At 42.8% G+C, this 23,166-nt stretch overlaps 1 protein-coding gene across 1 annotated transcript in view; it reads right to left on the bottom strand.

The window, feature by feature from the left end:
- Positions 1 to 6,280: 6,280 nt before the first annotated feature.
- The window catches only part of VWC2 (von Willebrand factor C domain containing 2), a 60,634-nt gene continuing 43,748 nt past the window's right edge, over positions 6,281 to 23,166 (bottom strand). Inside the window, exon 4 of the mRNA XM_075495652.1 lies at positions 6,281 to 6,787. Coding sequence (XP_075351767.1) covers positions 6,636 to 6,787 — 152 coding nt within the window. The 3' untranslated portion in view covers positions 6,281 to 6,635. The remainder of the gene's footprint in view (positions 6,788 to 23,166) is intronic.

Here is a 23,166-nt window from a genome sequence, read left to right as displayed (position 1 = left end):
CATTGCTAAAATATTTTAAGTTTACTCTCTTGTATGGTTGGAGCCAGAAGAAAGAAATTTATTTCCCTGTAATACCATGGAAAAAGTTTTCCTCGTTTATCCATTCCCCAAAATAATTACATGTTAAACTTGCTTTCATTTCCTCATGTTATATCTGCTGTGTGTTTGCTATTTTTCCACATGGTGTGTGAACTGATATTTGCATTCCTATTTTCACCATTTTTCACAAATTCACCTCTTTGCCACGAGGTAAAATCTGTGCACACAGAAACACTCAGCACACTCCACTTTTGCAGATGGTCCTGCAGTTTGTTCAAAATCTGCAGCAGTGCTCTATATCCTGCTGGAACTGGAGTTTTATGTGATATTTTTCCCTTTTTGCCAAAGAAACACGAAGCAGGATAACTTCTTGAGTTCTACTAAATTGACAAGATTACTGACGAATGTAAGCGGCAAACTCAACATTTACGATTGATAGATTATACATATTCAACAAGACTAACTTGCTATTCCATTACTATAGTCTGCCTATTCTTTTAAACTATAGCTTTAATTATGCTGTGTATTTCTTAAAAGCAATGATCTTTTTAAAAGCAGGAAACTGTTAAGCCTTACAGAAATAGCATTACTATTAGCTAATAGCCCCAAATGAACCTAACATGAACAATGTAGCGAATATTTCTGGTAAGTTGAGAGTTGATCATTTTTAAACATCAGCTTTTGTGCTGCTAATTATGTCGGTGGTTTCCTATTACTGATTAATTAATATTCCATATCAGTATTTCCACATAGCTTCAACAGGTAAACAATAAAAACTTTTGACTTCTCTGTAACTGATAATTGACACACAAGTTTGCAGTTTTCCTGTATTTGTTTTAGAAGCCTATAAAACGAATGAGGCACATATTATATATGAGCAATTGGAAAAACATACTAGGCTGTGTTTATTTTTTTCTCTGCTATGGGAGTTGTTTCATGTGACATTTCAAAAGACTGAAAATTTACATTTTCAGTGTGGTTGAGCGTAAGTATTTTTTAAGAGGAAAGAGGATTCCGGGAAGGAGTGGCTGTCTTCTCAAAACTGAACAACTTACAAACTTTCTGAAGTAGTACTTACTTTTATCAAAAAGTGATGAAAAATTTGAATTCTTGGATAGCCAGAAAAATAGTCTGTGGTACTCAGTTCAATGCCGTCTCCCCAGTTTGTGTTTTGTTTTTAATGCAGCAGGAATATAGGGCAGAAGGTGTATTTTTGCAGACAGAAAACCCATGGTAACACAGGCTGTGAAGAAAATTCATTGCCTGATAAGGGGAATAAATGGAGTGTTTAGTTGGATTGCATTAGATTCTTAAATAATATGTGCCTTTCAAAGCCTCCTACGTATTATGGAGCTATCACAGTTCAGATATTAAGGTGGTAACCTTAATCAAAAGTAGTATCAAATACTACCTTATACTGCCAAATACTACCTTATCAAAAGTAGTATCAAATACTTTACAATCATGACAGTATAGTTTATATTACACCATATGAGAACGGAAGAGATTGTTTTCCAAAGTGAGGGAACCTTTCATCAGATCTCTTCCTGTCTTATTTGTATTAAAGACTTTAATTCAATGTAATTTAAACCTGGCTTTCAATTTTACACCTCTGGAGATCCTCTAGTCCAACACCTTGCTGAATGCAGGTTCAGCTACAGCAGGCTGCTCAGGGCCAGGTCCAGTCGGGTTTTGACCATCCTCAAGGACGGAGACTCCACAACATCTCTGGGAAACATCCTCTGGTATTCAATCACCTTTACTGTATGATTTTTTTTTTCATCTCCAACTAGAATTTTCCGTATTTCAATTTGTGCCCAAATACATTTCTCATTTACTTTTCTTATGATATTCTTTGAAAATCTCCATATGAAATACCCGTATGACATTGTAGCTATGTTCTTCTTTTTTTGAACATTCCTATTGTAATGCTCAGCTCCTCTGCCTCATATCTCCTATCTTTCCTCTTTTTCCCCTTTTCCCTTTTAAATCTCACATAAGTATTTAAGTGAATACCAGCACTTCCATTTTTGTGGTTTAAACGAGTAGTATAAAGAATCCTGTTGCACACTAACTGTGCAATTTTATAATTACCTGAAACCATCTAGAATATCATCTCTTCAGGCACCTACTTACACAGGTTTGAATCCAAATTCATGTGTAGTGCACTCCTACAAAAATGGACGAGGCCAAACCAAGAATTAATTTGTCTTGATTTCAACTGGGAAATCAGCAGAAGCAAGTGAAGTAGAAGCAGAAATCTCATATTCATGCCAATGCAGCTACATAAGAACATCTGAGAAGAATATTCATTATTCAAGCAACAGACCTTAAAATACAAAATTATTCATGAGCTATCAGTGTGTCCAGAAATACAGCTTTTATAGACACAACCCACCTGCAAAGCTGAAGAACTCCTCATATGCAGGATGCATAATACTGTTTGCACTGAAGCAAAAACCAGCTGAGTACCTAGGCATTATTAGTAGGGAAGCCAATATTCTCTGGAGTTTGGTTCACTGGAAATGATGCAGATGGCTTTTCTCTTGGTTTTTAAGGTTGAATATGAACAGGTATATTACATGACCAAATCATAACATTAAGATAAGTACATGTGACCACCACAGCAGTTCTGGTTTTTTTGCTTAGAAATTAAATTAAAGGTGAACAGTTTCCAACTGCATTCCATAATGGCTAATTTTTAACTTTAAATCCTTTAATTTCCACATTTTCATCTTCCACTCCTATAAAGAGAAAGGCAGGTTTCCGTTTTAAGCCTCAATGTGAAGTGACATTACGCAGCTGGCTGCAAATCTCGGCTCCCCAGCTCCATCGGCGAAGGCCCACACGCTGCTTGGTGCAGTCACCTGTTGGTCTGGCTCTCAGGGTCTTTCAGTGTGTTTGCCTCTGTGCTGGGGTTGCTGACGGTATCACCGGGTACTGGGTCTGGCTGGGATGGAGTTATGCTTCGTAGTAGGTGGTATGGTGCTCTGTTTTAGATTTGTGACCAAAACAATGCCGATAACACACCAGTATTTTGGCTATTGCTGAACAGGGTGTGCACAGCGCCAAGGACTTCTCTGTTTCTCAGTAACCCCCAGTGACTAGACTGGGGGTGCGCAAGAGATTGGGAGAGCACACAACCAGGCAGGTGACCCGAACTAACCAAAGAGATGTTCCATGCCATATAACGGGCTGCTCAGCAGTAAAATGGAGAGGAGCGAGGTTTGGGTAAGGTTAGCTATCTTTTGCTTGGGAACTGGCTGTCCACCACTCTGCCCATGGGAGATGCTGAGTGATTGCTATTGCATCACTTCTTTTCTTTTGTTTTTGTTTTTTTTTTCTTTTTTCTTCCACTTCTCCACTTATTAAATTATTTTCATCTCAACCCATGAGTTTTCTTGCTTGTACGCTTCCTTCCTTTTTCCCTGTCCCACTGGGGGTGGGCAGTGGGGGAGTGAGTGAGTGGCCGTGTGGTGCTTACCTACCTACCAGGGTTAGCCCACAACACACTGTGTGCCAACTGTGGTTCCACAATTGGGCACGGCTGGTGAGATCTGCCCAGGAAGACTCACTCAGCCCATTTCCCCATCTCAGGGATAACCAAAGAGCTCTCATGTGGTAATACTACAGGCCAAAGCTGGATGTGGCCAGTGATCTCAGTGTAAAGAAGGTCCAAAGCTCATTATGACTTCTACCTCACTACATAAAACAAAAAAAGGACCGCAAAAGACTTGAAGTTTATTTCTCAAAAAGAAAGATAATTGTATCTCAAAATATAATCTCTTTAAGACCACCCACAGAGCTGGGTGTCAAGAAGAATTTGCCCAGGAAATTCCATATGAAACGGGAAAGGACCAACCTATTACTACAGTAAAGATGACATTAATATGTTGGTAGCAGGACTGAAAGATGGAAAAATATTTTGGAAAAAATGTGCAATAGAAAGTATTTATAAAAGCTACACTAGAAACACACGCTACAATATCCTTTAACTTTGCACTCACTACTTCAGTAAAGACAGAACTTCCCAAAAGAACAGAAATTCAAGCCCTGGGAAACAGTATAAGGCTTAACAAGAAACTCCAGTGAAGGAGAAGCAAAGGGTGACTAGTCCAAGGTAAGACTTCCAAAAACTTAAACATTATGGCCATACATTGAAAGACATAAATTCTGAGTCTCTCCTAATTTCACTGAAAACACGTGTGTCTCTTAAAGAGACACTAAGCAGCCTTCTGGAAAGGCAGTCCCACACTGAGTTGCAAGTCCACTTTCTCTGCTCTTACTCATGTCGCACAGCCGCTTCCTACCTGGGTACTTCCACTCGTTTCGAGGAGGCATGCATGGAAGACCATTGGCACTCATGGCACTTTCTCAGGGCTGTGCAGATACTTGATTTCAGTAAGCAGAAGCCTACGTAGCCATGAGGCATGGGTCCTACTGATTTAGGAGCTAGCTTTCTGTCATATGACTACTGAATCTTATGAAATGGATAGGTGTACTTAAAAAAACCCCATTTTTAGCCAAATCATACCTCCTTTACTCCCAAATAAGCAGCATCTTGCTGCGTTAACGAGAGGTATACAATGAATGAGGTACTCTTTTTATAAAATGGCAAAATCAAGTATTTATGTTTGTATCTGGAAGTGTACTTATGGTCTAGGTACAAATAAGACGTGAAACACTTCTTCCCCTCTTCCAAGAAAAAAAAAAATCTGTACTCTGTGTTACCCTCCACTGCCACCAGCAGACTGACTGACAACCCAGATATAGTATTTCCTGTATCCCTGCTAGGAATTCTAGCTGCTGGAGAACAGCATTTCCAGTACAATGTTTACATATGTGCACATCCACTTCAGGGAAAGTTATTATTTACTTGATTTTTGTGTGATTTAAAACTATTTAAATCCAGTAATCTGTCATCCCCTCTCCCATTCTTCTTGTGACTAGATTAATATACCATGCATGACACTGCCACAGGACTGTCTGTGCAAGTGACAGTTCCTTGATTTCTGATTCTGTCACTCCTCTTCCTCTCTCGTACCATCACGGGGGAAAATAATGCCCAGCAACAGACAGACACATGCTCAAAACACAGACATGAGGTGATAACTGGGATCCACTGAAGTCACTGGCAAAAGTCCCATGGTCTTCAGAAGTACCAGAAAAATCATACTTCCTATGGATGCAAACCTGGTAACCAGGTTACACCACAGGACTAAGTAGCAAAGGGTAGGTGGGAATTTAAGCAATAGTCTTCTGGTTTTAGTTACTGATTCATTAAGTCTTCCCTCTAGCAAAAACTTAAAGGTAAGCCCACGTTTAAGTGTTTTCTTGAGCCGTTGCCTTAACAGGTATTCAAAGCAGATGTAATGTAGGAGTTGGTGATAAACTAAACTAAAAATAAAATGAATCTAAGCAAAGGCTGTTGGTGGCTGAAGCAAGGAGATGTGATTCACCTCATATGTAGTCAGGGTCAGCTTCTGTGCTAGAAATCCTTTGGTGGTTTCAAAGAGCTGGTTCAAAATCTTTCTCCTCAACACAGAGTGTCACAGACCCCGTACAGGCTGCCGGAAAGAACCAAAAACTTGAACCAGCACCAGCAAGGAGGCAAGAGCAAGGTCTAGGGAATGGCGCAGCTACTGACCAGCTCTCCTACCCACGGGTTAACAACGTGGAGCCGCATCAGTGGAGGCTTGTGTGGCTGCTCTAGCCCTTCCAAGCTGCACTTCTCCACATCCATTATGCGCCACGTTAACGATGCCGTGTGGTTACTTGCCATCATTTCCACCAGCTGGGCGAAGCAATATTGTTTACGTCACAGAAGCATTTGTCCTGCTGAAATGTGTTATGTCTGAACTGAATATTAGGAATTGATTTTGTCTGATGAAAGTTTTATAACAACAGCCATGAGAGACCAGTTTCGTATTACCCACTGCTCCAAGTTATCTCGACTGTGGACCAGTAGATATGCACCACTGGAATTAAGAGAAGGAGCTGACCCAATATTCATAATTCATATTCAATGTTCATAAATGAGCACATGTTCTCTGAAAGCATATTCGACTCAATTTTTTTCAAAAGTGAGAACGTCAAAGTTTTGTCATATGCTGGCTCTTTCCTGGCCCACTAAACTGAAAATAAGCAAAAAGAAAACCCCAAACCAAAAAAACCCCAAGAAAATCCTCATATGATGAAACTAGAACAAAAATGTAATGTTTTAGCCAGGGTGCATGTATACAACAGGACAGGCAACGATACAGTACTTTAATCTGTATTGTCTATATAAAACATTTATTTTTAAGCTCTATAATGGTATTATAGAAATACATAGAATATTTTATAGAGTGTATTTTAGTGTACTCACTGTGAAAATAACACATTTATTAAGACAGGTATTCTTATGTCCAAACGTCTTAAATATATGCACTTCTTTGCCTTGCAGTATTATGTTACTTTGAAAAACAAAATAGCAATATTTTATTCTTTGCTCCTCACCAGAATCTTCCATTCAGACTTCCCTGGGTCAGCTAGGGTGCTCACTGCTGTGAGATATTTTATAAAAACCACGAAAAGTACTTAGATTTGTAGGTTTCCTATATTTGTTTGCATTCATGTCTAGTGCACATAGCTTGCCGTTCAATTCTCCAAGTGCCTTCTTCGTAAGTACAGTGACATATAGTGCATTCATCAGTTTTCACCTCCCGGCCTGCTGGAATGACAATGGTTTCTGCGAAGCAGTTCGGGCCTAAAAAACGGAAAGAGTTTATTATGCGATACCCATTGCACACTGTAATCCAGCACAGTTCAGTTTCAGACTCGAGGACAACCCAACGCAAAAGCAGCAAAGCGAGCAAGGACCCTGCCCTCCGACGTGGCTGGACTCTTCCAGTACGGACTGTCCTGCCCTCCACAGGGGAAGGTGCGATAAAGCCTTTCTGTGAAACATGCCACTGGGACGGAGACCTGGGCACAAACTGACGACGCAGACAAACACAGGTTTAAGCTCGAGAAAAAGGCAGCTATTGATAATGCAACAGTGCTACTGCAGGCTACCAGAGAGCTGATTATAAATGCTATTACTTTTTTTTCATTGGAAACAAGCACTGTATTTTGTGTAGTAATCAAAGTATCAGATTAGTTTATTTTCCATTTCACGAGAAAATAGCCCTTTTCCAGTAGAATGGAATAGCTCCAGCCTCTTCTGAACGCTTTTCGTGTACAAAATGAAATATTCCATTTTATGTAAGTCAGCAAGTCTGCAAACACCCTTTTTCATAGTACACTGAAATAACTTCATTTCCAAGGACGAGGCAGGAGAACAACCCACCAGCACAAATGTTCACAAGACAAATCTGGTTTTTTTCAGAAGGTGGCATCCTCGCATCTCTCTGCCGCAGAAGGCTGCGGGTACTGTATTATCTACAGTTCTGTTAAAAAAGAAGTCTATTTCTGCATTGAAAATCCGCATGCACTTGTAAAGCAGCTCTAAACCCTACCAAACATCTCCAACCTCCACATTGTCATGGCCTCAGGGGAACTCGGCCCTTCCATTCACTAGGCACACCCAACAGCTGCTCAGGCAGAGCCGGGCCACTCGGCAGCGCTTTGGTACCACTGCCCATCAGGGCAGGATGTGCAGTAGGGTCCAGCATATATTGACTGGATACAGGTGAAACTCTTGAAAGAATATGGGTGTGCAAAACGCTTTTCAACTGCCAGCCTGTTTGCCACGCAAGTAAATAAATCACACGTGAGGTTCAGTCTTCCATTGCCAGGGGTCTACTGTAAGACCTAAGGCAAACAGTACGGCTTCTTCTTCTGAAGAAATGTATTTATTTTTTTTAAGTGCTTCCTCTGAAAACCAAAGGTAGGGGCACGCTGCACATTTTAGAACGCAAACCAAATAGTTCACAAAACAATTTTAATAGTTATCTCTTTGGATCAGGTTATGTGTTTGGGTACTGACACTGCAGCCTGAGAATTAGTTGCCAAATTGGCAATAACGAAGGCCTTTCCTCAACGAAGAGGAAAGAAGAGACCTGCAAGACCTGCAGAGATTTGCTTCACCAAGTTGTACCCATTAATCCTCTGAATATTTAAGCCAGTATTTTTTTTTAGGACTGACTGTTGACAAGTATCTCTAACATGTGGCTTCTTCCATAGTTTTGGGTGGCTTCTTGCCCATTCAAGGCTTTGGGCATAGAATGGATAGCAGAATACAGCACATCTCATGTAAAGTTACCTGCTTTACTAACTTATTGTTACTGTGGTACATTTGTGTCTGCAGCCCCCTCAGTCTGTCCATGCGAAGCACCACTGGGTTGGACAACACAGGAAGGAGGACTTCGGGGTGGAAGACACGCTCCTGGGTCCCCCCACACACTGGGAGGTGCCCTGGCCTTCAGCTGAGATAAAGCAGCGTTATTAACTATGCTGTCCTTGGTGGAACTTTAAAAGATTTCAGCTCTAATCTATATAATTCTAATTGTGTTTCAGTTAAACACAGTATTCTTCCCGCACCTAATAAACTTTCATCCCAAGATGGGTTCACCTGCACATTAGGTAAAGATACCTGCGCGTTTTGCGTGCTGGCCTGTAATAGCCCCATGATTTACAAAGCTGTATGATATAAAGAGTTAAAATATTAAAAGCAGAATGTACTTTCCATGGAGAATTTGTATGAAACCTACAAGACCACTTGAAATTTAAACACTATGTAAAAGGCACAAGAGGAACAAAAGTGATGTCGATCCCCTGTGAAGGATTTATTTCATTCTGGGAAAGTAAATGTTACCGGCTATACTTGGTTATAAAAATCAACCAGGGAATAAAGTAAAAACAGTGCAACACACGTAATATAATTCACTAGGATTCAGAATGTAAATGCCTCCATTCACAATTAGCAGCACCTTAATGCCATGCCTGACTAGTCCTTCTTGCATCAGAAAGTTATTAAAAGTAAAGATGCAACCGGTTAGCCCTAAATTGTTGAACTATTTAATATGAGGGAAAGTCATTGCATTGGTAAATCTGTGGAAGAGCAATAACCATCTACTTGAGAAAGGGACCCAAAGGCTGGTGTTAGACTCAAGAGTGCCATTTTCTCCCTCTCCCTTAGCAGAGGGGGGCAGAAGCACACGTCTCCAACAGATTCAGAGCGGATAAGCCGTCCTGAAGGCATGGCATTTGCTGAAACTACTGCTTTACTTAAAACTGGGCAGTTTTTATTGATTTAGCAAGTTTTTCAGCTTCCCATCTCAAAGGGCGAGACATTTTTGAGTTTTTACAAAGCTTGCAAAACTACCTGACTTAGCACATGAAAAGCATTTCCAAGTAAATCGGGGCTGTTGCACCTCCAAAGCAGCGGTGGGCTTTCTGACTAGATGTTGCTGTTGCAGGAGCAGTGAATCTCTTCTCCCTGCTCTGCAAAGCAGGCTGCCTGCTTTCGGAGCTCCTGCTTGGTAACACCACTACTCTGCCCAACTTTAGCACCTGGTACTCGTTCAGTGCAGCAGTGGCTTGTTTGAGCTTGTTTGATCTATAGTATAAACAGCCCCATCCCCAACTGTATGCACTTATATAGCTCTAAGGAAGTAAGTGGCACTGCACATCTTCACGGTAGATGAAGATCTTGCCATATCACTCTTAAATCTGGCAGAAAATTCAATATGACATATTGTACCAATTCCGAGTGCAGCTTGAAATCTACAACGACATCATTTGTTTTCCTAAAGTATATACTGGCGCTGTCAGGCTCCGCTTGAGCCATACCATGCTGGTATCAGCAGAGAGTTCTTTCCTAGGGCTAAGGCACAGTTGCTGCCGTCTCAGCCATGTCTCGAAGCAGCGAGTTCAGTGCAAATCCTCAGTTCTCACACTGAGCACCAGATTGGCGTGCAGCTCTCGGCTTCCCCGCATCCGAAACAGTGAATCCTAGCTTCCAGAAGCAACATTTATACTGGGATCTAAGGAACTAGGAAGGCATATTTGGTGGTTAATTCATTGTGAGTTTGTAATGGGATCCTCCCCTCCAAAATGCTTAAAAACTAAAAAAGTTTAAAAATATTACTGGAGTAAATGCTGCTACTGTCTTTTTTTCCAAAGTCCTTACACTGGTCCTGTGAAAAGCTTCCAAGGACTTATATGTTATGCTTCAGTGTTGACAAATGCAACAATCTAATTAAAATGCAAATTTTGTTATCTCGGAAGGAGACAGCCGATACCAATTATCAGCAGAGGATGCCCAAGCCACTCACCTACAGAAGCAAGAGCACCTGTAACCTTGACAACCTCGCAAGAGGCTCTCTGAAGCTTCTCCTCCTCCTCCTCCTCTCCTTCCACAAAACCACAGCCGTACGCTGCAGAGTTGTGCCTGTTTCCTCTGCAGTCTGCCCCTGCTTTTGCGTGGGCACGTGTTCCGATCAGTTCAAAAATAAATATAAGGTACAGCAATTTGGTAAATCGTGTTTTAATCAACTGTTTTCATCGTGTGTTAAACCAAATTACGGACAAAGAAATCTGTTCAACTGCAAGTTAATGTGTTCGCCTGGAGAATAAGTCATGGCAAATTTTCGCCAATTAGAACTACAGTGACAACCTCTGTAATATAACACTTTGATGTAAGACTGCTTTGGGCTCTGGTTTATACTAAACTCCCTAATAGCTGCCCTTTTAATAGCTCCTTGCAGCAGTCAAACAGGTCACTGCCAAGGTACCTGACAGCAGTCCCATCTACCCTGGCAGTTTTATGGCATTCACCATGGTGGTATTAGAGCACTTTGTAAATGACATAACCTCAACATTTAGCTTAGCCCCTATTTTTTTTTTTTTAATTTACTTTTTTTTTTTCAGATTTCATGGAGAGATTTCCAACGGTTACAACATGAAAAGACAGATCCTACACTTCATCCTGGAAGTCTTGAGAACCATGACATTATACAAGAAATAGCTGTGCTGGGTGAGATCAGAGGTCCACCTGCACCTGCAGAAGCCAAAAGGGGATGCACGGGAAAGTATATGGGGACAGAGCAAGCACACGCACCCAGCTTCCAGCACTTTCTGAATCAGACCTTGTAAATGGCTCCTGTGTGCTGAGTTAATAGAGTTAATGGATGGAGTTAATTGATTTCTTTACGATTAACCTCTCCAACATCCTGCTGAACCCATACAAACAGTGCTTGGTGGCAAGGAGGTCCACAGCTCTTGTGCACAGGGTAGAACAGTTTTCTGTTGTTGTCTGACGCTTTCCACCCGCTACCTAAACTTGGTATCCCCAAATCCTGATAGTGGAAGAGGCAGTAACAACCACCCCCCCTTTGCCATGCCATTTATGAGCTTGTAGACCCGTATCGTGCTTCCCTTCCCTCCCATCACCCCGCCTGTGGCCCGAGGAGGCTGGTTCTGCATCCCCATCGTCCCTGCTGACCTCCCCAGACCTCTCCCAGTTCTGCTACCTCCTTTTTGGGCTGTGAGGACCAGACCTGTGCGTCACACGCAAGTTGTAGAAACACCATGGACTTGTACAGCAGCACAGTGATATTGCCTGTTTGGTTTCCCATTTCCCCCCTACTTCCTGACACGTGCCTTTCTGTTGTGACTACTGATGAAAAAGTTGCGCTGATGTTTTCATGACACCATGCATTTGATACCAGACAGAAATCTTACAGAAACAAACGTTTCATTACACTCAAGTCAAATCTGCTGCTGCCTTTCGCATCAGAGAAAAGTTTCACTTCCCAGCAATGCTACTTGACAGTCTTCCATGTACAGCAAGAGTGTTCCTGTTGTTCAGTAATTTCAGGAACACGCCAGGGAAAGTGAAGCCTTCCCTCCCACCTTTCAGATCGTTCTTCTTTCTGGCGTTTCAAGACTTCCTCCAGGATCTGCTGCAGATGCCAGAGAGACTAATGAAACACTGAGCTGGAAGAAGAGATGTAGGCAAGCTCCCTGCCTGCATTGCAAGCTGCCTGCCGCTGCAGATGACCCGGGATGCCACGGCACAAAACCAAGGACCCTTCCGCACCCCAGCTGGAAGTTACACCGGGGAGCCAAGGACCAAGCCATGGATAAAGGGTGGCCGTGCCTGCCTCCCAGGGCATGGGACACACAGTCCCTTATGCACCTGCTGAGATATTTGGGGTTTGAAACGTGCTAACGCCGCACGGTGAAACAAAATAAGGCTGCTCTGCCACGTAGCACCGCAGCAGCAAGATTTTTGGGATGCAGGCATTATCTCCCTCATCCCTCTCAAATCTAATCACTTCCTCTAGATATGGTATCGGTACCTACTTTGTGCCCTTCCAATCTCTAATCTCTTCTAAAGGGTCTGTATCTCCCTGACTTGATTTTGTTTCCCTCTCATGCGGACATATGTATAATACGTCTATCTCCTGCGAAATGTCAGCTCGGAAGGTAAAGCACAAAAAGCAGCTGGCAAAAGTAGTCTGTGACTACGATTACAGCGGACTCTCATTCTCTCACAAAAATAAGTTCATCACCCCTGCTGCTGTCACTATTCTGACTGCTCCCAATCCAGTGCAACCTTTTACTCGCCTCAGTACCTTTGGATGCTACTGAACCAAGTCCAAAGGAGAGTTTTCAATTACAGAAGAAGGATTCAGGTAGACCCAATTTTAAGAGCAATTTGAGACCCTGAAGAACCATGTACTATTTCTGTGGTTTATCAATGCCTTAAGATACTGGCAGCCAGAGAACCATGGCAAATATCCTAATAGACTTCCAGCAAGCGTGTATATATATATGACAGGGAGAGGAAAAATAAAGGTATTAATCCATTTTGCAATTTTACCTAGCTGCTACGGCAAATAACAAAAAAGGCAGTGTGTGCAATCTGCTACCTTTCATGAAAGCAGCGTTTTGTTCACACTAGATAGAGCCTTGGTGCTTTTAGGAATAATAAAACCCCTCCGTTAGAGTCATGTTTTGTTAGATGCACAGGGAACAGACAGATTGGAAGAAAATCTGCCAAGGGCAAAACAATTAAAAATAACATTTTGCCACCTCATGTAGAAGGATGGGCATAGCAGCATCTGCTGTGAGTGGACAGACAGAAGAAAGCTCAGTGAAGTTCTCCGGCAACTAAATGGGGTGATCACGTCCTCAGTGGCATTGCTGTGACAAAGTGGGTATCAAAGCTCGGGCACCTGCTGTAGTCTAAGTGTGCCTGAGCGTGTGCGCATGTGTGTGTGCAGGTGCTTTAATCCGGAAGATAAAACAAGCTATAATCTTACTTAGAGTTGGGTTTTAATATTCTGCTTATGAGACTCACAAGCCCTGTTTATGACTAAGTTCTGTTGGTTTACTTTTTCATTTATCAGATGTGACAGCACTATCGATTAATGTTTTGTTCCAGCTCCAGCCCCAGAAATTGGAGGAGTGTCCAAAAATCCCACAGAACACAAAACAAAGCCACCACAGCCGCTGGACTGAACCTTTCCACCACTGCTTCGTCTCAGCTCTGATTCTCCATCGCCTTGCACTTTGCGGTGATGTTCGCATCCCTGGAATGACAATGCCAAATGCGACCAAAACCAGGGCTGCACAGTTACTTTTGCACAGATAGAAATTGCTTGCAGGAAGGGAACAGTCCATAATTCTGCCGTCACCGCTGTCCCCTTGCATTTTCATGTGTTTCCAGAGAGCAGAAATTCAGATATCTGCTTTTTGTGAACAAAAAGAAGCAAAGGAACATCGCACACTACACAATCCAATACCGCATGAGGCAAAGAGAAAGCCTTGGAGCATAGAAGCCCAACTAAATAGGAGGCTCGAGTGCCATAAAAATAAACTACATCAAACAACTTCCTTTATCAGAAAAAATATAGACAGACTTGAATATGCTACTTAAAATGATTTTCAAAAGCCCTACGACTTGCAAAGGGATATTGTGTTCCACCCAAAACCGGCACCAATTAGACATGAGCTGAACACTGTGTGTATCTCACAGAAAATTATAGAAACACTTAGAAGCCAGCAAGCCGTGCATCAATTTTGCGCTCAGCTTTCTTGCAGCTCCGTTACCACCCAGATGATTAGGAAATTAGAGACACCGGGCTTGAACGCATCGGGAAAGCTCACGCCAGATGCCTCAGACAACAGAAGCACGGGGGGGCTGGTGCTGCTCACCTGCAGCCCAGCTCACTGCCGGCCCTGCCTGCTGGGACCGGGTTTTCACCGACGTTACGCTCACAGAAAGCTCTCCCCAGCACCGGCCAGGCCAGATGGTGAACCAGCCTGGGCTAAAGCCGGCCTGGAAGAGAGGAGAGGAGGGTGGTTTCGGTCTGGGACGTGCCCTGCAGCGCAGCATCCTGCAGAGATGCTGGCAGTGGAGCGGAGCCCGGCAGCTGCATGGGAGCGGGGGTACGCAGCGACAGCATCGGCTACTTGCTTGGAAACTATTTCTGAAGCCCAGAGAGGGCGGTCATGTCTAAGAAAACAAACTGATGCATTGCTAAATTTTCCCTCAGTTACAGAAACTGCAGCAGCCCTGTCAGGCACCACAGGGAGAGACAGACTGACAACGGCGGTGGGACGTTGCGTGGGCTGCGGCGGGGTGAGCTGCTGCCCGCCCCAGCACTGGTAGCACGGGGGCATAAAAGCCCTGCTGCCGGGGCTAACGGGGCTAATCCTTCCCTTTCTTAAGCTGTTCATTCATCCCAGCGACCCTGCCGGGCTCGGCGGGGTTACTGGGGGCCTGGTGAAAGACCTGCTCAGCACTAAGTCATCTTCTTCACACTGGGAAACATCAGCTTACTCTTCAGACTAAGCAAGCCGTGTGAAATGCCTTTGTTGAAAGATCCTCAACAAGTTATTCTAAAAACTGCTATGCAAATTTAAATAGACTCCGTACTTCCAAAAGCATGTGCTACAGGCCGTTAATTTAATGCATCAGAGACCTGCTGCAAACGCTGGAACTAAAAGCACATTTTAATCAGCCAAAACACTGCAGCACTGGTGGGCTGTAGCGTCTGTCAGGCAGGTTAGTTAGGTCGCTGAGAAGTGTACAGCAACTCAGGCAGTAACGCACAGGATTGTATGTGTACTGAAACACATGCTAAATGCGGGATGCTAATGAAGGAAGAGATTTTGAGAATTATTATGCAAAAATCCCTAAAGACTTCAACTAAATTGAAAGCTAAAGTGGTACCCAAGTACAGCATAATGCTGCTTTTGCAATGAAGTAGAATCTAAATCAGGATATTTTTCCAGTCACTATAAAACACTGGGTAGCAAGAATATGGTACGCCAGGATGGCCAGTGGCTACTTACTGCTACAAGGAATTATTCAATCAAACTGACAAAACATTATCAGTCAAGCATCATCCATTTTTTCACCCCATTTTAGAATAAATAGACTGAATACTGTTAAATCAATGGTTATCTTTCTTACTGAGAATGATTTATATCAAAATACTGAATGTAGCATCATTCAATTCCAGAAAGACTGTGACACTGGACAGTGACAACTCTCCCAATTAAATAGTCCACTTGCAAAATTAGGTGTGTTATAAGGGCTTCCTTTGGCTTTTTTGTTGTTATTTTGGGGTTTGCCATCATAACCGATGCTTTGGGGGGTTTTGTTTTAGTTATGGCCCTAGGGGCTTGCCTACACAGACAGATTTCTAGCCCCTCATCCAAATTCACTAGAGCTGGCTTGCTCTGGCTGCAGTGGTACAGATGCACCTAAGAGGGCTCTCTCTAGGTAATCCGCTGCTGAAGTGATACACACCAACCTAGAAAAAGGCATCTCCACCGGAGGAGCAGCGGGCTGGGGTCTCAGACACCCGTGTAACCCTCTCATACAGACAAGCTGTGAGCAGCGTTGTCAACTGCAGATGAAGGGAACACAAGCCGAGACTCTTAGAGGGAATAAAGCCTGTGCACCGACAGAAATAAGCGGTGGATCCAGCACGTCCGAACTGCTCAGCTCCGTACCCGGCGACGTGGCCCGTGGTCCTGTGGCAGTTTCTGGACTGCATCTGCGATGTTATGCTCATTTTATCGATTTCCTCTGAGTTACACAACAAAAGGTGAGAACCCAGCTGAGACCGATCCCAGCACGACTGTTATTTAAAACATAACAAAACAGTTTCACAAAGGACTTTCTTTAATATATACTGAAGACTGACCACCTTCTCTTCTTCCTTCTACCTTTTTTTATTTAGAATGTTTCCAAAAATCTGCCTCCTAAAAATAGATAAAATAGTACCCTTTATTACAGGGATAGAAGCGACAGGGATCTATGCCGAAAAATTAATTATGATTGTCGGCACGTCATACATCACTTTAAAATATAATGAATTCTAACAACATCCTTTGCCGTACATCGTTAGCTTCTTTTACTGAAATAAAAAGCTGTATTTCTAAAACACAGGTGTAGTGCACAGGAATCAGAATGGACACTGAAGAACCTGTTTACTCCAGTCCTACTGAACTACTACTATCTTTAGGTGTGAAAATTTACAAAATAGACGGTTTTAATTGCTGGTCGTTTTAACATGATACTAATATTATGTGAATATAACCGTAAAGAACAGAGATGTTACGTTTTCCTAAGAAAAAATTCCTTATCAACTTTAAGATGCACCCAAGTTACTCCACAACTGAGAAAAGTCACAGTATGTTTATGAGCAAAAGAGTGGTTACGCTTTGCTCTCCATGCTGCTGAATCAATAATTCTACCTTTTCTTCCCCTTTAATGTTTCTCCCCTGGTGGTTATGAAACACAGCACTGAGACAGCTTGCTTTGGAAAGACTGTATTTTGTACCCGTTCAGGAAGCCAAAGAGAAAACATCAGAAAAATGTTGCTGTGAGAGCACGCCCGTCCTGCCCCTGGTACCCCAGGATGCCACTGGGGAAAGCCTGGCCTGGGTCCCTGCTCCAGCGTCCCTGCTCCTGGGTCCTGCTCCTGGGTCCCCTCCCGCACAGCCGCAGCCCCCGGGGTAAGCCACTCGGCACCCACCTTTGCCACCTAAACCCGAGGGATCTGGTCCACGCCTGGCGCCTGCGGCCCCCGTGGAGGGAGGGAAAGGGAGAGGCACGTCACGGGGCAAGCCATCGCACCTCCTTCGGACAGGGGCTGCCGCAGGTGCTGTTCACGAGCCCGCTCTGCAGGTTGCCCCTTCACCAGCACCCGCATGCCCTCCTCGCGCTTCAGCCCGGTTTCTGGCGTGGGCTCGTACCGCCTTCTTACCTTATCGAGGTCGTGCACAGAATAAAGGCCGAGAGGCTAAAATGGCATGGCAATTTGGACCATAGAAATACTCAGGATAGGAAGGGGTGCACCAAGTAATAATTATTATTCTGTTGATCAGAAACTGTCAACAAGTCAGAGCTGCAAATTTAAGACCCCTCCTGAGGAGGGGGTCCTGAGGAGAACTCATTCCTGAGGAGAACTCACATTCAACTTAGGACCATGCCTAAAGACAGCTGTTTAGAAATGCGACAAGGTACTAAGCAAATCTAAATATATTAAGTTGCAAGATGGAAATCCATCGCTATCAGAAGCGAATTCCCTCTCGTTTCCGGCTGTATCACCCTTACACAACTCGTGAATCAACAACTGCCTAACAGAGATGCTTTGGGGTAGAAGAGTGGGAAACCAGTAGAAGGAAGGGCGATTCATTGCAAAGGCAAAACAGTAGGAAGCCACTGGTGTTGGAAGAAACCAAATTAGTGGGATTGCAAGCAGGAAGGAAAAAGGCAGGAAAGCAGGCAGGGTGACTGGCAAAATGATTTTAAGGGATCATCTCTTTGTGGAGATGGAAAGACGGGTGATTTGAAGTGAGAGACATGAATTAGGAAAGATACGGGAACAGGTTTTGTTAAATGCAAACGTTGTGTCTGTGAGTTATACAAACCCTTTCATCTCAGAGAAGCGCAGCAGCACAGAAATTGCATGTCACTCACAGGGGCAGACATAAAAGGACATGCACTACCCAAAAGAAATCTTCCACACAATATTGCTCGACTTCTTAATTTCTGGTGTCTGAATTCAGCACTTATCTTCCCACACGCTGCAAAGTTAAGACCACCATTTAATATTGCAATGCTCTTCTCCTGTGATGTTGTTAGTGCACACTCTTTCTTTCCATTACACAGGCATGTGAAATTGGAAGGAGCACAGCAAAGGAGTCAATCCCCTTAGAGCAGCCAGACTGGTACGTACGTGGCTGCATTTCAGCTGGGTCAGGGTCTAGCGAAGGAAACGTACGGTGATGATGATAAGCTGAATGTTTCCTTCGACATTCCCACTGCAGCTTTTTAAGAGATATCAATGGATCTGGTTTGCATATTTATCCATGAACTGTAACATCAGAGGGCAGGCTGTTTTGGCTAGGAAGAGGCAACTGTTTGTCCCAGTTAGACAGCAGGATACAGACGCACCTTCAAAAGAAATCAGGGCTCATTTAGGGCCCGCTGGTTTTAGTCAGCGCAAGCTCACAATCTAAGCAGCTGAAATCTGTATGATGGAGGTTGCGATGAAGTTTGCTCCTCCGAGAAGGAAGAGACAAGATATTCCCAGTCAGCGGCTGAACTACGCAAATGTCCTACCACTAAGCCAAAAGCACGTGAGGATGCAGGCACTGCCAACATTACTGAAGCTACTGCGCACCGGAGTAGCCATCAAGCTCCAGCAAAGATGTGCCGGGAAAAGTAGGAAATCAGATCAGGCCTTTTATTAAAGTAACAGTCCAGAAAACTCTGTCCTGGCAAAAACCAAATTGGCTTCCAGGCAATGGCCCCCAATGGCCAAGCTGGCATTGGGAGGCTGGGCTGCTTCCTAGATGTCTCTTTTTTTTCCAGCACATCAGACCTCTGGAGCAGTTACTGAGGCATGAAGGCTAGTCTTTGTATTTACAGTAATAGAATTATTGTAAACCTATTCTTAAGTATTTCCACATATTATATGTTTCTTCTTGTAAAATTATCTCCAAAGGCAAGTATTATGGAAATAAAAATTCTGGGGGAAAAACAGCTGGTGCTTTTATGTTTATCTGAAAGCTATGTTTGTTTTCTCCTAGGCAAAACTAGAGCCTTACGAAATTGTAAATGATTCCCAAGACGCTTTGAACTGATTTTCATAAAACTCAGATTAGCGCACTAGAAAAAGAGTAGTAAATAAAATGAAAGCAGCAAAACTAAAAATTACATTTTACTTTTCTAATGAAGTTATTACTCCAAAATGTCCTACAAACAACAATTATGCGCTTGATTTATGATTACAATGTTAGCTACTCCATTTGTCTCTGCGGTATTCTTCTACTCTGCGGTAATAAAAATGATCACTGCTCACCTGCCACGTACACAGCATAAGCGTGAGGAAGACCTGGGAAGCTGGTGTGGAATATAAGTTATTAGTTTACAGAAACCCCCTAGAAGACAAAACTAAATTAAAAGGAGGAGCTCTTAATTACAGAGTGGATCAAAGTGTTGTAAAACACGTGGGATTCAGAGATCTGGAAAGGGAATGTTTCCTGGAGGAGAATCGATGTCCTAGCTAAGGGGGAATATCAGTCCAAGAGGAAGAAACCACCAGCTCCTCTGACTTGCTCCCTTTTGCAAGGTGTGGTTTATTCCTGGCTTGCTCAGGGGCTTAACTTGCAAATACTCCCTTTGCACTTGATATCAGAAGCTTTAGTAGCACAATATGTACTTGTAAAGTCTACAGCCATCAATGGATTAGTAATTTCTTTTCTCATTCTTTATTCCAAGTATGTATGTAATTTATGCATGTGCCATTGAAATCTGTGTATTAACGTGCATAAAAAATGAGTTCTGTAAGGAATCTTTGCGGAACGAAAGCTTTGGAGGGGTTTTCAAGAGAGGATGGAGAAGTGGTCAGGAGAGGAGGAGTTTTAAGGGGTCTCCTTTCCACTGGAGAATGCATGAAGCCTGGAGGACAGAAGGTCCGGTCCACAAACAGCAAACAGCTTAAGAGTCGTATGATATCTACAATGATTTCCTTCCCTTTTTATTCATACCTTTTCTTGCTTATTGCATTGTAAACTCTTCAGGGTCGAGGCTGTTTCTTGCAAATTTCTTTTGCATAGGACCTTGCAAGTTAGAGGAATCCTAATTTGGAAATTAATGACAATAATTATGATCAACATTTTTCTTTCTATAGGACCACTTAGGGCTTTGCCTAACAGTCCAAATACTAAGTGTTAGTTATTTTGACATCGCTACTAAATTATGAAGTAACAAATCTCACGGAACAGCGAGGAAAAGTTAAAAATAAATGAATTTTCTCACAGGTGTGTTAGAGATGAAGGAAACAAAGAATGACCACAGTCAGAAGAGCTTTCAGGGCTCTAACATTAGTAACACAAACATACCCACACACGGTAACACTCAAAAACTAACAAGGTGGTTCTTCCAAAAGGAAGAGTGGCAACCTTTCAGTCTCTTCTCGTCAGCCAGCCCCATCCCCTCCAGCATGTTAGCTGCTCGTCTCCGCACCTTCTCTACGTCCGCTACAGCTTCCTCAGGTGCAGAGACCAGGATTGCACACCGCGCTCACACGTGGGTGCATCGGTGGGGAGAAAATGGTACCCTCTGCCTTATTATCCTTCTTGATTATGGACGGTATTTCTGATTACGGGCAACATTTCGTTGGCTTTGTTGCCTGCCGCCGCACATCGAGCTGGTGATTCCAGAGACCTCTCGGTGACCGCTCCTGAGCTGCCACCGCCACCTCCCAGTCTAGCACAGAGGCACCATCTAGATTATTTACCCTATGGGCATCACCGTACACTGAACCTTCTCTGTCAGCTTTTTACCCACTCCATTTTGTGAGCTGCTTTTGGAGATGTTTGCCACTGGCACAGCATCTGACTATGCAAAAGAGCTTCGCACCATGCAAAACCGTGGAAATCAACTGCACGCTCCCTGTCACCGGTTCCCTGATGAAGACGTCGATTCCCCCAGGAAAAACCACAAGAATGCCTTGGCCCGCACGCTCCTTGCATTTTGCTTTACTGGGCGTTCTTCCCATGAATGTGTCTAACCATTTTTCAAATCCATGCAAACTCCTGACAGCCACGGGAAACCATGGCAATGACTTCCAGAGTTGCACTCTGCCGTGTACGAAAAAGCACCTATGTCCTTTCGCTTGCTTTGAGCCTTCGCCTAACAATTTCATTGAGCTAAGCTAGTTCTTTTAATATGAGAGACAGCAGAGGTGTTACTCAGAGGATGAACAGCTGAAGTTCTTGATAAAAGGATTTTCTCCTTTACGATGCCTTCCAGCCAAGGATTTCAAACCATATCTTGGGACTTACATGCTGTAAGATTAGCCAGAGGTCTATGAATTTATATTTTGAGGATCTGTTCACTTTCTTAAGCACAAGAATAGCAATGATTTTTAATACATTTTTTCCCCTTGTATTTTGAAAAAGGGAAAATCACCGAAATCCTTTAGATGAAAGTGACAGTTTTTCTTAAAATTGCAGTACAGAGACACTAACCAATTTCTAACAACTATTAAATATATTCTTGCTATCTGAAGTGCATGTGGAAATAATGTTTCCAGTATTATTATTTTACAGGCTAACAAGGGATCATTTTATTTCTAAATCGCAATCACAAAAAAACCAGAATAATTTTTAAGGGCAGTCTTGACCATAATGCTGTGAATAAGACCACTTAAATGCTTTAAAATAGGCTAAAGCACTTTGGAATGGAAACTTTTATATAGAATTTGTATCATTCCAGGCAAATTACATCAAGGAATAAAATACATCAAGGAGTCTCTTCCCTCAAGCATGAGTGTCAGTTGATTTCTACTGTATTAGGAACACTGCTCCAGGTAAAAACATCCCAGCAGCACGCCAAAATAATCCAGTTGCAAATATAAGTTTCTCTGAGGGAATCATATGCAAACAGAAGCAACGGCTCTTCAAAATGCCTGCAATAAAAAATACAGTTAAGCGCATCGTCATCTTTGGCTTATGCTGCAAACACCCGAACTGTCAAAGAATACTGAGACTAAGTCAAAATACCCTAATCATGTTTAAATAATCAGAATGATAAATTTAGATTCCAGATTTCAAGCCTCCTTGATATGTTGTGTCATTTTCCCTGGGCACAAAGTCTTAGGAAATAAAGCAACTTTACACCTGTAATTACGAGACTCATATTTTAGCTAATTATGGCATATTTATTCATATTAAATAAAACTGTGTTGACAAGTAATGACTGAATGCAGATACTGACAAGTCAGAAAGAGACAAACTCTTAAAATAAGTTAAAATGTCAGATATAATGGAAGGCAGCAAGAAAAACTTTGCTTTTTATCCCTTTGGCACTTCCTCACCTTAGCCTTCACTTCTTTTCAAAGTGCAGCTTTTAAAAGCTGCACTCAGTCACTTATTTTTCCCAATAACTAATCTATCACAAGTTCTTTCTGCACACGACATTGCTTTTAAAAGACCAGTTCTAACGCAGGATTCTGGTTAAAAGCCAGATTCCACTTCCAGGCTGTTAAAAAGTGAGACGAAACATCTAAAAGAGAGGGCCAGCCTGCCTAGCCATATTTGACCACATTGGACTCCCATTACAGACAGACTTCCTACGGCTTGGTTTCTTATTTGTTTACTTTCTATTAAAAGAAAGATTTTAAGAAAAGCTTCCACCCCTGCCACACTTATTTTTTCCCCTTAAGATGCCCCTCTGCCCTGTGTTCAGTTTTCAAATGTGAGCTCCGTGAAAAGATTGCAGAAAGATTGTGCAGGGCATTCAACCGTATAGACTTAGGAGAACAGAGCACCTTGGCCACACGGCAACAGAGGAGGAATGGGGATGGTAAAAGAAATTGTGGAAAAACAAGAGAGTGAGGAAATTAAACGAACAAGCAAGCAAGGTTCCCACGCAGAAATGTGCATGTCTGCACATTCAGGAAATCAGGCCCAAGGCATTAGAACGATTTCAAAAGAGCTCATGTAATATAAATCAAACTTAAGAGCGTCCTTCCTTCCTCCAGCTATCAGGGCATGAGCACCTCACATCTAAATGAGTTGTCTCAGATCTATCCCATTGCCAAGTCTATGTGCATTGCAGTCCCCAGCGTCACCCTCGGCACGTTACTTTTCTTACTACCTAAG

The sequence above is a fragment of the Mycteria americana genome, chromosome 2 (assembly GCF_035582795.1).
Source record: "Mycteria americana isolate JAX WOST 10 ecotype Jacksonville Zoo and Gardens chromosome 2, USCA_MyAme_1.0, whole genome shotgun sequence".
Taxonomy (NCBI): domain Eukaryota; kingdom Metazoa; phylum Chordata; class Aves; order Ciconiiformes; family Ciconiidae; genus Mycteria; species Mycteria americana.
Note: the sequence above shows the minus strand (reverse complement) of the source record. Positions and strands in the feature narration are given on the sequence as shown.